The sequence below is a fragment of the Ipomoea nil genome, unplaced genomic scaffold (genome assembly GCF_001879475.1).
Source record: "Ipomoea nil cultivar Tokyo-kokei standard unplaced genomic scaffold, Asagao_1.1 scaffold1179, whole genome shotgun sequence".
NCBI lineage: Eukaryota > Viridiplantae > Streptophyta > Magnoliopsida > Solanales > Convolvulaceae > Ipomoea > Ipomoea nil.
The window spans coordinates 1,759,822-1,773,962 of NW_017617607.1; the positions used below are offsets into that span (position 1 = coordinate 1,759,822).

Sequence of the window (14,141 nt, forward strand, 5' to 3'; positions counted from 1 at the left end):
TTCTTCCAAGTCTTTGAGGATTCGAGACAAAGGGTTTCTCGTGAGGTTTAAGGTATTTTGATCCATCTCTATCTTCACATTGAGAGCATTCTTGGGACAATATTCCATCTTTATTTGAGCCTTGGACTAGGTTCATATCAATTTGGTATTCAGAGCCTAGGTTTATCTCATTATCATTAGAAATTTGGTTTCTTTGGTTCCCTAGGTTTATCTCGTTCTTATCTTACATACTACTTTTATTCGTGTCTTATTCATTAAAAACCCCCAAAAAATTTTCCTTTGCATTCTTGATTGTGTTCTTGAATCTTGATACATGTTGTCCAGTTTCTTGAAAAACAATCCCGAAAACGTTTTCCTTTTTTACCATCCAATATCAACGAGACCTCACTCCTCCTAAGCACCATATTATCACACATTCTGTCAGGAAAACAACCCCATATCACCCTTACCTATATCCAAAGCTCATTTACGCGCAATCACGTCGCAATCACACCCTGTCCAGATTTCCGCGTTCTGTGACCAGTTTCAAAGAATGACCTATATCTCAAGATCCACCGGTTAGTTTTATCTGATATTTTGATATGTTTTAGATCTCTTCTGGGGCGTTCTATTGATATATTATTCACTTTCTAATTCCTTACGGGTGAGATATTGATCTTCGAAGTAAGGGCAGCGTTTCTGTTTTTCTGAGTGATTCTTGAAATTCTTGGTTCTGTTTTGAAGGGGTTGTGTGGATCCTCTTGGTCCGAAATTTTTTTTGATATTTACAGTAGTTATTTGGAGGTTACTTATCAAAAAAAAATCAAGAAAGTTGAAAAAAAAAAAGCAAAAAAAAAAAAAAAGAGAAAGCTATAAAGAAGAAGAATAAGGTTGGGGAAAGAATTTGGCTGGTAGGAGAATTTTGGAGGGACAAGGAAGGGGAAAAGTATAAGATTGGAAGGAGTTCTTGATAGATTCCTAATTGGTTGTGGTACACGTGAACCTCTTTTATATTCTATTTGTCTCTATCTTTTGATATTGGTCTTGCATATCTTTCTGCCATACTTCCTTCTTTGGTTTCCTTTTTTTCTTTCAAATCTTGCTTAGTTTCTTTGCTTGTATTGTCCTTTTTCTTTGCTTCTTGCTCTCAATTTTATTACCTACCTCGCGATACACCTTACTCTCAAAGGCTTGTGAAGTTTTCCAAGGTACGTTTTCTTGAACTTTGAGGTTGAATCCATACCAACTTGAGTTCCGGACTAGAATTTTCCTTTTTGGAAAAAGGCTTGTGAGAGTATCTGCCACCTTGAGCGATACACGAGTGGAGTGTGTATTTGTAAGAGTGTGTAGTGCACCCCCAGAGCCATATAATCCACCTCTTACCTGCGAGCTGAGAATAGTGAGGGAGCGAGCCAACTTTTTGGCTTCACTAACGTGATTACTCACACATCTTCTTGTTTTTTTTTTTTTTTTAGATATTTTGTTTCCTATATAGATGGCTGATCAAGTTCCAAACTTTCCCCAGACATTAGAACAAAAGATAGACAGGTTACTCAAACGAATGAATAATTTGGAGCAACGCTCACAGCAAGTGCAACCACCACACAATGATGAGCGACACCTGCCACCAGTAGGAAGAGTGGATCCTATATGTCAAAGGATCCAGCAGCGTAATGCGGAGTTGAGAAACATTAAACATGAAATTCCTAACTTCACCGGTGAGAAAGGACCCACCGAATACATAGAATGGGAGAATGTTGTTGAAACTCTTTTTTATTTAAAGCAATATTCTGATCTTACAAAAATTAGGATAGTTGCTACATCTTTTAAGGGGTATGCATTATCTTGGTGGCGAAAAAGAAATATAGAAAGAGTTGCTAATTTTATTCACTAGTACAGATTTGCACATCCGCTACCCTTGTAAATGGTTATCCGCTACCCTTGTACAAGGGTAGTGGATACCAGGGTCGCTGAAAACCTTGACCTTTCCGCTACCCTTTAACAAGGGTAGCGGAAAGTTAAGCATCCGCTACCCTTCTATTATAGAAGGGTAGCAAATTTTCTTTATTTTTAAAGCATCCGCTACCCTTCTTTAAACAGAAGGGTAGCGAATTTTAAAAAAAAAAACAAAAAAAAAACATTATTATATTTAAATTTCCTAATTCTTTTAAAATCCTATACATAATTCATTCACTACATATCAACATAATATTAACCATCAACACAATTTTATCAACAAACCATCAAAACACAATATTATCACCATATTATATTATAAATACAATATTATCAATACGCAAGCTCATACATGCTGATGGCTATGGCTTTAATCCATCCTTGATGAGTATACCTTCTAACGTTCTGTCTTTGATATTTATATGAGCTAATAACTGAATGAACTTGAAAAGCTACATTGCAATGTCTCCAAGCTTTTTCTAATGCCCCCCACCATATCTTTTGGCATGGCTATAGTGTATGTTACGATGAGATTCAGTTACCACATCAAAGTCTGGGACCTATTAAGATAATGATCTATTATCAGTAAATTTGTGGTTGAAGCTGAAAGGAGAAAACATTTGCATAATGACCTAAGAAAGAACTGATTAATAAAGTCTATTGAACAAAATAACACTCCACAAATACTTGCACCTACATTATTTGTCTTACCTTTAAATGTTTTGATCTGGCTTTCTTTGATAGCGCCAATTTATAACAACCTTGGCATGGAAATTTTTCCCTGGAACAATATAGCATGAAACCCTCACACTGAAAGGAGTCCATTAAATCTATAAAAACAAACACAGCTCAAATTTAGGGCGAAACCAAACATTCCAAAGGAAAAATGAAGAAGAGAGGAGACTAAAACAAAAAGCACACCATATATATTGTTATAGATTGCAACTATTAGTGTGTGTATATGCATGCACAACTACACTAGGCAGAAATTGATAGCTCCAAGAATATGTATACCTCTTCTTTCAAAAGATTATGCAATTCATATCTGCAGTCATCTAGCCTTCTAAGGTTAGAACTATCCACAACCCACACCAAACCGTCAGTTTGTTCGAAGTAGTTCCTCCAGTAGGACCTTATGGTTTTTTGGCCCCCAACATCCCCATATATTTAGTGTATACCTGCCAACAGTTAATTCTTATAAAAGTTCAGAGAAATACTACCAACAAGATAAGAAGAAATCACTGTTTCAACAATTTGATAAATAAAACCAAAATCTTATGCTTAAAAAAGTTTTTAAAAAATGTTCGTTATGCAAAGGAAAGGTTTTCATCTCTTAAGTAAAAACAATAGAATTGCTATGTATAGCAAATAATGCCTTAGTAGACACAAAACCTGCATTACTCAAAGTAATTCAAGTTTTATAAACCTGCATTACTCAAACCTACATATTATCATATGTCTTTGTCTCTTATTCGTACCATATGTCTTTGTCTCTTCACAATGATTCTCTGTTTTTCCAAGCAAGAAACCACAGAGCAAAAAACTTAGAAAATTACAGCACCATTATCACTCGAGGTCACCATACATGCATAATAATAATAACAAATAAGAAGAACAAGCTAAGATCAAAAGCACTAGAAGAAAGAAATTTATCATTAAGCTAAGTGTGTTTGGCAATTCTTTATAGAACTCTCAATATTCAACTCTATGTCTCTACTCTATCATCAGGGAAATATGTAAAGGGGGAAAGAGGGAAATGCAAGGTCCAAATAAGCAGTGCAATTAAAAGAAATAAGGTGCTGGACTCACGAGAATATCTTCTGAGAAAGAATCAGCAAGAGTTGCCTGTAAACAAAAGAAAGAATTAATGGAGTGCTGGCAAGCCAACCAAGAAGCATATCAGATAAGAATTTAACACATCTGCAGAAACTTACATCAGAACCAAGGAAAGTAGTTGGGCTAGCATCAAAACGAGAGATCCAACAAATCTTAATTATTGAAAACAAAATACCATGCAAATTCACAGTCACACACATCCAATACACGTATATTTTCCCCACAACCTTGTGGCAAGCTCGCATTCAATAATTTACAAACATCACAATCAATAATTATAACTCCAATTCAAAAAAAAAATTATGGAACATAGAACAAAGGAAAACGATAATATTAAAATTTACCATGAATCAGGTCGAAGTTTTGAAGTCAAATTGAGGTCAGCTAAATTTCGATCAAATTGTAATCGGCTTGGAGCCTACTCCACACTCTTATAATTTAAACAATGAAAGAAAACAAGACAAAAACAAAAACTACTATAGCTTTCTTACTCACCCAATAATCCATGCTCAACTTGTAACAAATGCCACAACAGGCTTTGGACTACTACTACTTCTAGGTGTTAGCAAATATATATATCTACCTACTCTCCAAAACATATTCAATTAAGGGGGCAAGACCAAAATGTTAGTGAAGTGCAAAAATCAAAATGAAACTGAGGGCATACTAGTTAGTAGTTACATACCTATTTCTTGGGTTTGTTACCATAAACAACACTGCGATAGACCTGGGGTGAAAAGTAATGAAATGCAACTGCATAAAGTCCAAAGATTCACTTATATGCCCAAAGAGCTAATCTAAGACACTATTAATGTAATGTAATCCAAACAGAAATATATGAACTTACAGATCCAAATCCAGATCCTCTCAAAGCATTTATCAGATAATGATATCCATTAAATAAAATATAGAAGTCCATTACTTGGAAACACAAGTTGCTTGTAGTAAAGAAACAGAGCATGTGCTACCAAAAAAAAAAAAAAGATTAAACACTCACTCATTTGAGTCATTTCTGAATAAACTCTTATAAGGTTTTACTCAATTTTATAATGCTTTATGCACAAAACCAGAAATCAACACCAAATTGCACATAAAACTTGCAAAAATAAAAAATAAAAAACAGAAAAGGGGGAAGAAGGAAGAGAATGCAACCAGTAACCTGTTGGGCCTAGTACTTGTAGAACCATCAATGCCTCTGGGTCCCTGTCGTACAACAAGCACTCTATGTCCAATCTCTTGCATTACGACAACAAATTCAAGCATTCCACCGCCAGTCTCTAATTCTCCGCCACAAACTTCTTCAACACAACCGCATTCATACTCGCCTCAGCCTAAAAATTGAATAGTCTTCAAAAAACCATAGATACCCATAAAAAAAGAGACGCAAAAGAGGAGAATCAGGGGGAGAATATGCCTAAAAATTAAATAGTCTCCAGTCACATATGATATTTAGCACAATAATAAATAAAACAAATACTTTTAACAAAATAAAAAATAAAAAAAAATTACCGTATTAGCGATAGCGGGAAGCGGGCGGCCGTGGCGATGGAGAAAGATGGCGGCGGCGTCGGCAAGGTCTTGTCGCCGGTAGATAACGAGAAGAAGAGAAGAGGCGGCGTTTGATCGAGGCTGAGTGAGTCGTGGTGAGAGAGGCGGTGTCAGCGGCGTCGTGGGATGATGAGGGATCCAGTGTCGACGGCGGAGGTGTGGCCTGTGGTAAGGAGCGACGGAGGAGGCATTGAGGAGAGGTGATAAGGCGTTGAGGGTTGGAGAGGTGAGAGCGAGATCTGGTTTGTGAAGGGGCGTTGAGGGTTGGAGATGTGAGAGCGAGATCTGGTTTGTGAAGGGGCGTTTGGGGTTTTTTTTTTTGTTTTTTTATTTTTTTTTTGTTTCCCGATCTGGTTTTCGCTGCCCTTTCTTTAGAAAGGGTAGAGGAGAGTCCTTCCGCTTTTTAAAAAAAAAAAAAACCGCTACCTTTTTATTTAAAAGGGTAGCGGTTTCTTATTCATTTATTTACAATTATGCCACCGTCCTGTTTTTTTTAAAGAATACACTACCCTTGTTTAAAGAAGGGTAGTCTAAATTGATATTTCTTTACTCTATTTTGTACTAGTGATTCCCTATGAATCTTGGGTTCAAGTGAGGGAAGATATGCGCTTAACTTTTCGTCCTAAATCTTTTTTCTCCTAAATCTTTTTTCTATGATCTTGAAAGAAAATTGCAGGGAACGGTGCAAGGAAAAAAGTCAGTTGATGAGTACTACCAAACTACAAATATTTTGCTTAAACAGGGAGACATACATGAAGAAGAGACAAAAACTGTTGCTCGTTTCGTACATGGATTGAACTTAGAAATTCGATGTGGAATGAGTATTCAGAGATATGACACCCTTTATGATGCCTTGTATGCTGCACGTGAATCTGAGGCAAAAATCAAAGAGATGAAATTGTACAAGTCCAACAATGGTGCATCAAGATGGAACAACACAAGTTCCACCCCTAAAAGGCGTGATGAACATCCCCCTCCAAGAGATGATTCACAAGAAAAAGGTAAGGAAAAGGTAAGTGAGGCAGTGAGGCCTCAACATGATAGAGAATTGATTTGTTATAGATGTAAAGGGAGAGGCCACATAGCTCGTGATTGCCCTAACAAAAGGGTAGTTAAGATAACAAAACAATCTGAAAATTTTGCTTCTTGTCTTGAATATAAGTCTAAGGATGAGGTATGTGACCATTTTGAAACTCTCAATGAACATGTTGAGGGAGAACCATTCATACCTTTAGATTCTGATTCTAAATATGTTGCTAGTGAGTCTAGTCATACTGTTGTTGTTAAGGAGGTTTTGAATGTTCACCCTTTAAAAGAAGATGAGTCTCAAAGAGAAAATATATTTTGTACTAAAGGGTCAATTAAAGAGAATGCTTGTGCTATGGTAATAGATTCTAGAAGTTGCACAAATGTGGCTAGTGCAGCTATGGTTAAATTTCCCCAGTTACCTTTGCTTAATCATCCAAATCCTTATTGTTTGCAATGGTTAACTGATGTAGGAGAAGCTAGAGTAACCAAACAGGATCTTATTCCTTTATCTATTAACAGTTACTCTGATGAAATCTTGTGTGATAATATCCCAATGCAGGCTGCTCATATCTTGTTAGGTAGACCATTGCAATTTGACAGAAAAATAAGTTCTGATGGAATGAGGAACACTTATGTGTTTCACATGAATGGAGTTACATATTTCTTGTCTCGTTTGTATCCTAAACAAGTAGAAGAAATTCGATTGACATTGATGCAAGCTCTCAAACCAGCCTCAAAGAATGAAGAAATCATAGAGAGAAAAGTGGAACCTCCATGTTTGGAATTGCAATCACCACTCCAATCCTCTAACTCAGTTTGTAGCCAAACAAAGGGACCACAATCAGTGATACAGTGGAAAGGACCAGCCTAAGGTGTCAAAGTGCAACATCTCTTGGTAACTAAAAAGGATAGTATGCAAGAGAAAGGAAGGGGAGTCACTTTATACTCACTTTTATTCCAAAAGCATGCATTATTATTCTCTAGATTTCTTTGCCATGTTTCTATTAATGACGTACTTGCTAGATGTGTTAGAAATTTGTTTGCCTCCATACATCCAAGATTCCTTAATTTTGATTTTACTAAAACTTTGTTTGATAGAGATAAGGAATCACTGGAAAGTTATAAGGCACATTTGAAAACTTCTTATGTGAAACACTACTTGCTCAAGGGGTTTTGGTTCAAAGTCAATGGGATTTGCACTTTTTGCTTTGTTTTGGGCAATGGTTTAATTGTTGATTCACATAAAGGACACTTTGGTTTTCCAAAGAGTGATGATGTTTTGCATGGATATTTTCATTGGCCAAAGAAGAAAAAAGATGTAGAATCTTATGTTCATAATTGTGCTACTTACCACCACAATACATCTAAAACATTACTTGATATTTCCATGGATTTTGTGTTTGGTTTAGCCTTAAGCTCTAGAAGGAAAGATGTTGTGCTTGTTGAAAATTCAAAAAAGATGGCTAAATTTAATATGTCTCGTTTTGCTGATCTATTACTATCCAGAATGTTTAAATTCCATGATGTGTCATTAGACTTAATTGCCTTACTTGTTGATTGTAGGATGATGATTGGAGCGACTCGTGTCAAGCACCCCAAGAAAAAGTTCCATGAGCGTGATAAAACAGAAAGTGAGCTTGCTACTTGGTCTTTCATTGAAGATTTGGATTCGAGGACGAATCCTTTTCAAGAATGGGAGAATAATAGGAACCAGCACACATGGAATCCAATAAGGGTCTATAGTGGGCTCATCACAAGGCCAAAAAGTACATCCTTAAAGCATCATTGGTGGAAAAATCAAGGAATTCCAATAATAATTCCATTCGATAGAGGAAAGTATTATAGTGGCCCGTTTCAAGTGATGTCAGGGATCGAAGACAATGTTTATAAGATTCGAGGTCGAATCATTTTTCAAGAAGGGGAGGATGATGCGGCCCAACATAATGAAGATCCATTAAGATTACAAATTGGGCCAATCACAAGATCCGAGGCCCAAATCAGCTTTATTATTTGTGGTCATCATTTATTTTAAATTGTTTAGAATTAAAGAGAAAACACTAGTTGTATTTAGAAAGGATTCCTTATTCTAAATAAAACTCTATTTACTTGTTTTCTAGATTAGGTTTAGGACTCTTTTTCCCATTGTATTTAGATTACAATGCTGCCCTATACCTATAAATAGGGCACATCCATATCAGTTTTGAGGAGGCTTTAATTCAATAAAATTCTTAAGTTTTTCTTTACACTTGTGTAAGAAACCTTATGGCTAATTGTGGACTCAATTAGTGGCTAGTCGTGGACTCGACTAGCAAATTGATTCGTGGACTCGAATCAATCTTACTTTCTTCAACCTTAGATTTAGGTTCGTGGACTCGTTCTTTAATCGAAGGAAACTAGATCCGACTCTAGTTGATTGAAGATTGCAACATCGAGGTACTTGAAGCTACATGAGATTCTTCCAAGTCTTTGAGGATTCGAGACAAAGGGTTTCTCGTGAGGTTTAAGGTATTTTGATCCATCTCTATCTTCACATTGAGAGCATTCTTGGGACAATATTCCATCTTTATTTGAGCCTTGGACTAGGTTCATATCATATATATATATATATATATATATATATATATATATATATATATATATATATATATATATATATATATATATATATATATATATATATATATATATATATATATATATATATATATATAATAAGACTCATATGCGGCAGGGTCCTTAGATGCGGCGGTGCACTCATATCAGCATCGTCCATTTTGCTTAATCTGAGGTCGCGACTAATTTCTGAAGATTTGAAGATTTAAGCGCGTCTTGGTAAGTGGGGGTATTATGGTAATTATAGTGGTCATTTATATTGGTCGTTTAACAGAATACACCAACCGTGTTAACAAAATACACCAACAGTGTTATTAAAAGACACTAATAGTGTTAGGAAAAGCACAACAATGAAATGCACAAATACACCAAAATAACACACAACACACCCAAAAAATACACCATATAACTCACCACCCCAATGGTGTATTTCCAAACACTGTGTGGTGCTTTTATACATACCTAATGGTGTGTCCTGGTGATGCGTACCGAATTTGTGCATGTTTTTTTTGTGTGCGTTTTCTAACATGGATGGTGTATATTTGTATAACTATTAGTGCGGTCGCAATGACCGCACAGGAAGGCACCAACACGAATCCACAAATACACCCGAGTAAGGTTAATAATGCACCAATAACGAACATAAAACACATGAGAACACTATGATTTTCCCTCTTCTGGTGCCCAGTGACGACTTTAGCCTTGCAGTTCGCGTAGAGTGAGAACGTGCGCGAAAATATTGGAGAAGCCCTGACGAATGTGATTCATTGGATTTATCTAATCTAATGGCCTACAATTGACCGCATCGCCGCACCTAATAGCACCGCCGCACTTGAAGCTTCCTCTCTCTCTCTCTCTCTCTCTCTCTCTCTCTCTCTCTCTCTATATATATATATATATATATATATATATATATATATATATATATATATATATATATATAGATAACCCTAAACCAAACATGATTATATTACATACCTCAATTTTAACCAAACAAAGGAATCTATCATTCCCAGTAATCTAACATTCTGTGAACCAAACGGCCCCTAAAAGTAATCTCAAATGCTCTTTCACTATGAATCAAGGAAACAAAATGCTACTTCATGCTTATAACTCAATACTTTGCAAAACTTCTTATCAAATACTTAACAAGTACTGATCATGCTCTTTAAACTCAAGATAAATTTTATACTCTTGCGAATTCCATTTACTAAAAAAAAACCTAAGAAATCAAACACTAGATATCTCAAATTCTCACATTCTTGGCATGCTTCTCAAATAAATCATAACAAATACTTAGGCTTGCTATACAAGCAAAACTTATCAAATAATGATCATACTTCTCATTCAAATAGCTAAACTCAACAATTTATAATTTTCCTTCTCTGTAAATCAATTATAGTAAACAACAAGAATAAACCTTAGCACAATTTCTACTGTAAAACAAGTATTTCAACTCCAAATTCAACGAAATCAACTTCTACTAGTGCGTCGTAACGAACCCGAGTGTCCGAGCCTCAAGGGCCCACGAGTCCTGATCCGAACGACACGTAGCTGAGCCACAGTGGGCCCGGCCAGTAATCAAATTGGCCTGGCGGGGCTTGAGGAGCCCCGCCACTTGGCTATGCCAAGTGGCGGCCTTAGGCAATGAATCTATTTGAGATCCGTGCCCAAGGGTCGGCTCTCCACGGGACTAGCCAGCAGTAGGGGTGTGTAATCGGACGGATCGGGTGGCGGATGGTGTCCTCCGATCGGATTTCGGATATCGATTTTGACTACCCTATCCGTTTTATTTTGTTGACTTATCCGTTCGGTTATTTGGTTGTTAGGGTAGGATCGGATCGGTCGGATATCCGGTTGGTATTTCAGTTTTTTAACAATGTACAAATCAAATAATCAATTCATGGAACACTTAACTAATTAACTACTTAAGTACTATAAGCCCCTAACTAGTAATTAGTAACTACTTAACAACAAAAATAACATAAGTAAACTTATAAAACTTTAAACATATAATCAAATTAACAAAATTACAAGTTAGAAGCTAGAACTGAAACTTCAAAACATACAAATTTACAGATTAGCTTACAAATTTAAAACTTATAATGAGAAGTTCAATTCTTCATAGCAAAATATAACAATCAACAATTCAGCAATCAGCATCATTCTCCAATCTCCAAGCAGGCAAGCATGCAGCAGCATCATTCTCCAATCAGCACATCAGCATTCAGCTTTCAAGTTTCAGCCATTGAGCAAAAGAAAACCAGAAATCCAAAACTCCAAAACTAATATATGAATATATGATTTATATAATATTGAGTACTCTATGTCTCTATTAGTCTATTCTTCTTCCTGATAAGTGAAGACATAAAAACACAATAAGTTCAAAACATTTCATAACTTACTGCTATTCAATATTGGAACAATAGATTGACACAAACTGTCAAAGACTAAAAGAGTGCTCAGATAGCTTTTTTTCCATATCAAGTTAGGATTGGGGGCACACTACTCAATGAGTATGGCATAAACACCACACTTCATAGGCAACATACCAAACCCAATTCTATATATTCAGAGAACATGGTGGAAGCATCATCATTGCACAATAATACTTATACTGGAACAATTAATGGATTATATTTAAACTGTAAAAGACTAAAAGAGTGCTCAGATAGTTTTTTTTCCATATCAAGTTAGGATTGGGGGAACACTACTCAATGAGTATGGCATAAACACCACACTTCATAGGCAACATACCAAACCCAATTCTATATATTCAGAGAACATGGTGGAAGCATCATCATTGCACAATAATGAATAGTTATACACTTATAAGTATAGTGAGTCAGAAGTCAGAAGTCACAAGTCACATTTAGTCAATACTTATACTGATACCCTAGCTCAATGGCAGCAACATTTAAAATGTCACCTAGCCATGAGCACTTTCCAGTTCCAGTTCCCACTTCCCAGCCTCATGAGGGACATTGATTTGAATCATTGATAATTTGATACACATACATGATACACTGATACATAGAGGCATTAATTTATCATGAAATCAAATAAGTAATCACAAATTCAGAATAAGAATTTATAAAAGAAAAATAAATATGTAAACTGTAAACATACAAGAATTGTAGGCACTGAAGATCCAACTCCAGTGCTGGATGTGCTGCACAACTCTGCAGTACAAATACAAAATGGAAATTAAAACTTAAACAGATAGTTAATAGTTAATATAGTTTATAAACAATTAAACAGATACAAAATGGAAGTTAGAAGTATATACCTTTCTCAATCCTTTCAACATCATCAATATTTTCTTCAATAGAGATAGGTTGAGTTAACCTTAGCCAATCTTGTGCACACACCAATGCCTCAACAATTCTAGGAGTTAGGAAACTCCTAAAGGCATCAAGTACCCTTCCACTTATACTGAATGCTGATTCTGAAGCAACAGTTGATATTGGAACAACTAGAATATCCCTTCCCATTTTAGATAAGACAGGGAACCTTTCAGATTGCTGCTTCCACCATCTTAGAAGGTCAAAATAATCATCCTCATCTACAATAACCTCAGAGAGATACACTTCCAACTCAGTTTTTTACCTAGACAAATCCCCACTCACCAATTTTTGCTTCTTAATCTGAGATTTCAGTAATGATTGAGGTCTCCCAACAGAAACATAATCAGATATTGTTATTGAGGGAGAAGATTTGTCAGATTGTTCAACAGACTGGACAGGGAAGCATGCAACATAATCTTCAAACAACTCCTTAAGGCCAACAATAACCTTATCAAACATTGTTTTACCCTTGTCCTCACCATATAACTGGTTAAACTGAATGGGCATATACTCAATTTTGTCCCTGGGGTCTAAGATATTTGCATAAAATATCAAAAAATTCATTTTTTCAGGCTCACCCCAATACTTATCAAATTTTGCCCTCATATTTTTACCCATCAGTTTAACACTATCTTCTGTAGCTTCCTTCATATTTTTCAATAAGCAAGACAAATCAGAAATCTTAGAGAAGGAGGTATTAGAAGTCACATACAATGAACCAGAAATCCTAACAGTCATTTCATAAAAAGATTTCAGAATCATAACCAAAGATTGAATGGATTCCCAATCCAAGAAATCAGGTACACTTCCACCCAAATCAGATTTAAATGAACTGTCATGATCATCATAGGCTTCAAATACCTTCTGAAACAATAATGCAGTATTAAGCATCATATATGTGGAATTCCACCTTGTAGGGACATCTAGACACAGAGAATTCTTAGCTTCCACCCCAATTAGATCAGCTAGTGATTTAAACTTCTGCAACCTAGCAGGTGAGCTCCTCACATACCTAACAGCATCCCTGACTTTCTTAACAGAACTGTCACATTCTTTCAACCCATCCTGTACCACCAAGTTAAGGATGTGAGCAATGCACCTCATGTGCAAATACTTACACCTAACAGCAGTACAATCCCAAGAGACCAACTTCTTCTTCAAGAATCCTAGGGCAGTGTCATTGCTGGAAGCATTATCTACTGTCACACTAAACACTGATTTTAGACCCCAGTCCAAAAGGCAACTCTCTAAAGCCTTTGCAATACTTTCCCCCTTGTGGGAATATATAGGAACAAATGAAATGATTTTCTTTTGCAGCTTCCACTCACTATCAATGAAATGTGCAGTTATGCACATGTAGTTTATTCTCTGGACTGAGGTCCAAGTATCAGTTGTGATACTTACCCTCTGACTGCTAGTCCTAAAAAACTTCTTCAAGTTCACCCTCTCATCAGAAAATATCTTGAAAATGTCCCTACTGATAGTCCATCTTGAAGGGATTTTAAACCTAGGACAGCAAACTAAAACAAACTTTCTAAAACCATGTCCCTCAACAATCCTAAAAGGAAGTTCATCTAAAATAATCATCTCAGCTCCCTTCAGTTCCTTCACTACTTTGAGTTCCAGCAGAAGAAGGTGCAGGTTGTAATGTAAGTAGGGACTGCCTTGTCTCCATAGAGTGAGGATTTTTAAGGCAGCTTTTTATGTGATTCCTTAGAGAAGAAGTCCCATGTTTCTTGGTCTCACATGCATAAACTTTTGCACAATATATACATTTTCCTTGGATGACAATGCCCTCAGTGTCTTTGATCTTTTCAAAGTGATCCCAACATG

At 36.0% G+C, this 14,141-nt stretch overlaps 1 protein-coding gene and 1 long non-coding RNA gene across 2 annotated transcripts; both read right to left on the reverse strand.

Annotated features, from left to right (window-relative positions):
- Nucleotides 1-2,407: 2,407 nt before the first annotated feature.
- Nucleotides 2,408-2,683, reverse strand: LOC109183834. Its single transcript, XR_002054638.1, has 2 exons — nucleotides 2,647-2,683; nucleotides 2,408-2,495 (listed from the first exon to the last, which is right to left on the reverse strand). It is a non-coding gene; the product is annotated as an uncharacterized LOC109183834 (long non-coding RNA).
- Nucleotides 2,684-11,110: 8,427 nt separating this feature from the next.
- LOC109183816 (zinc finger BED domain-containing protein RICESLEEPER 2-like) lies at nucleotides 11,111-13,895 on the reverse strand. Its single transcript, XM_019333878.1, has 4 exons — nucleotides 12,591-13,895; nucleotides 12,251-12,485; nucleotides 12,091-12,143; nucleotides 11,111-11,167 (listed from the first exon to the last, which is right to left on the reverse strand). Exons 1-4 carry the CDS (start codon nucleotides 13,893-13,895, stop codon nucleotides 11,111-11,113), a joined length of 1,650 nt encoding a protein of 549 aa, XP_019189423.1.
- Between the last annotated feature and the right edge of the window lie 246 nt (nucleotides 13,896-14,141).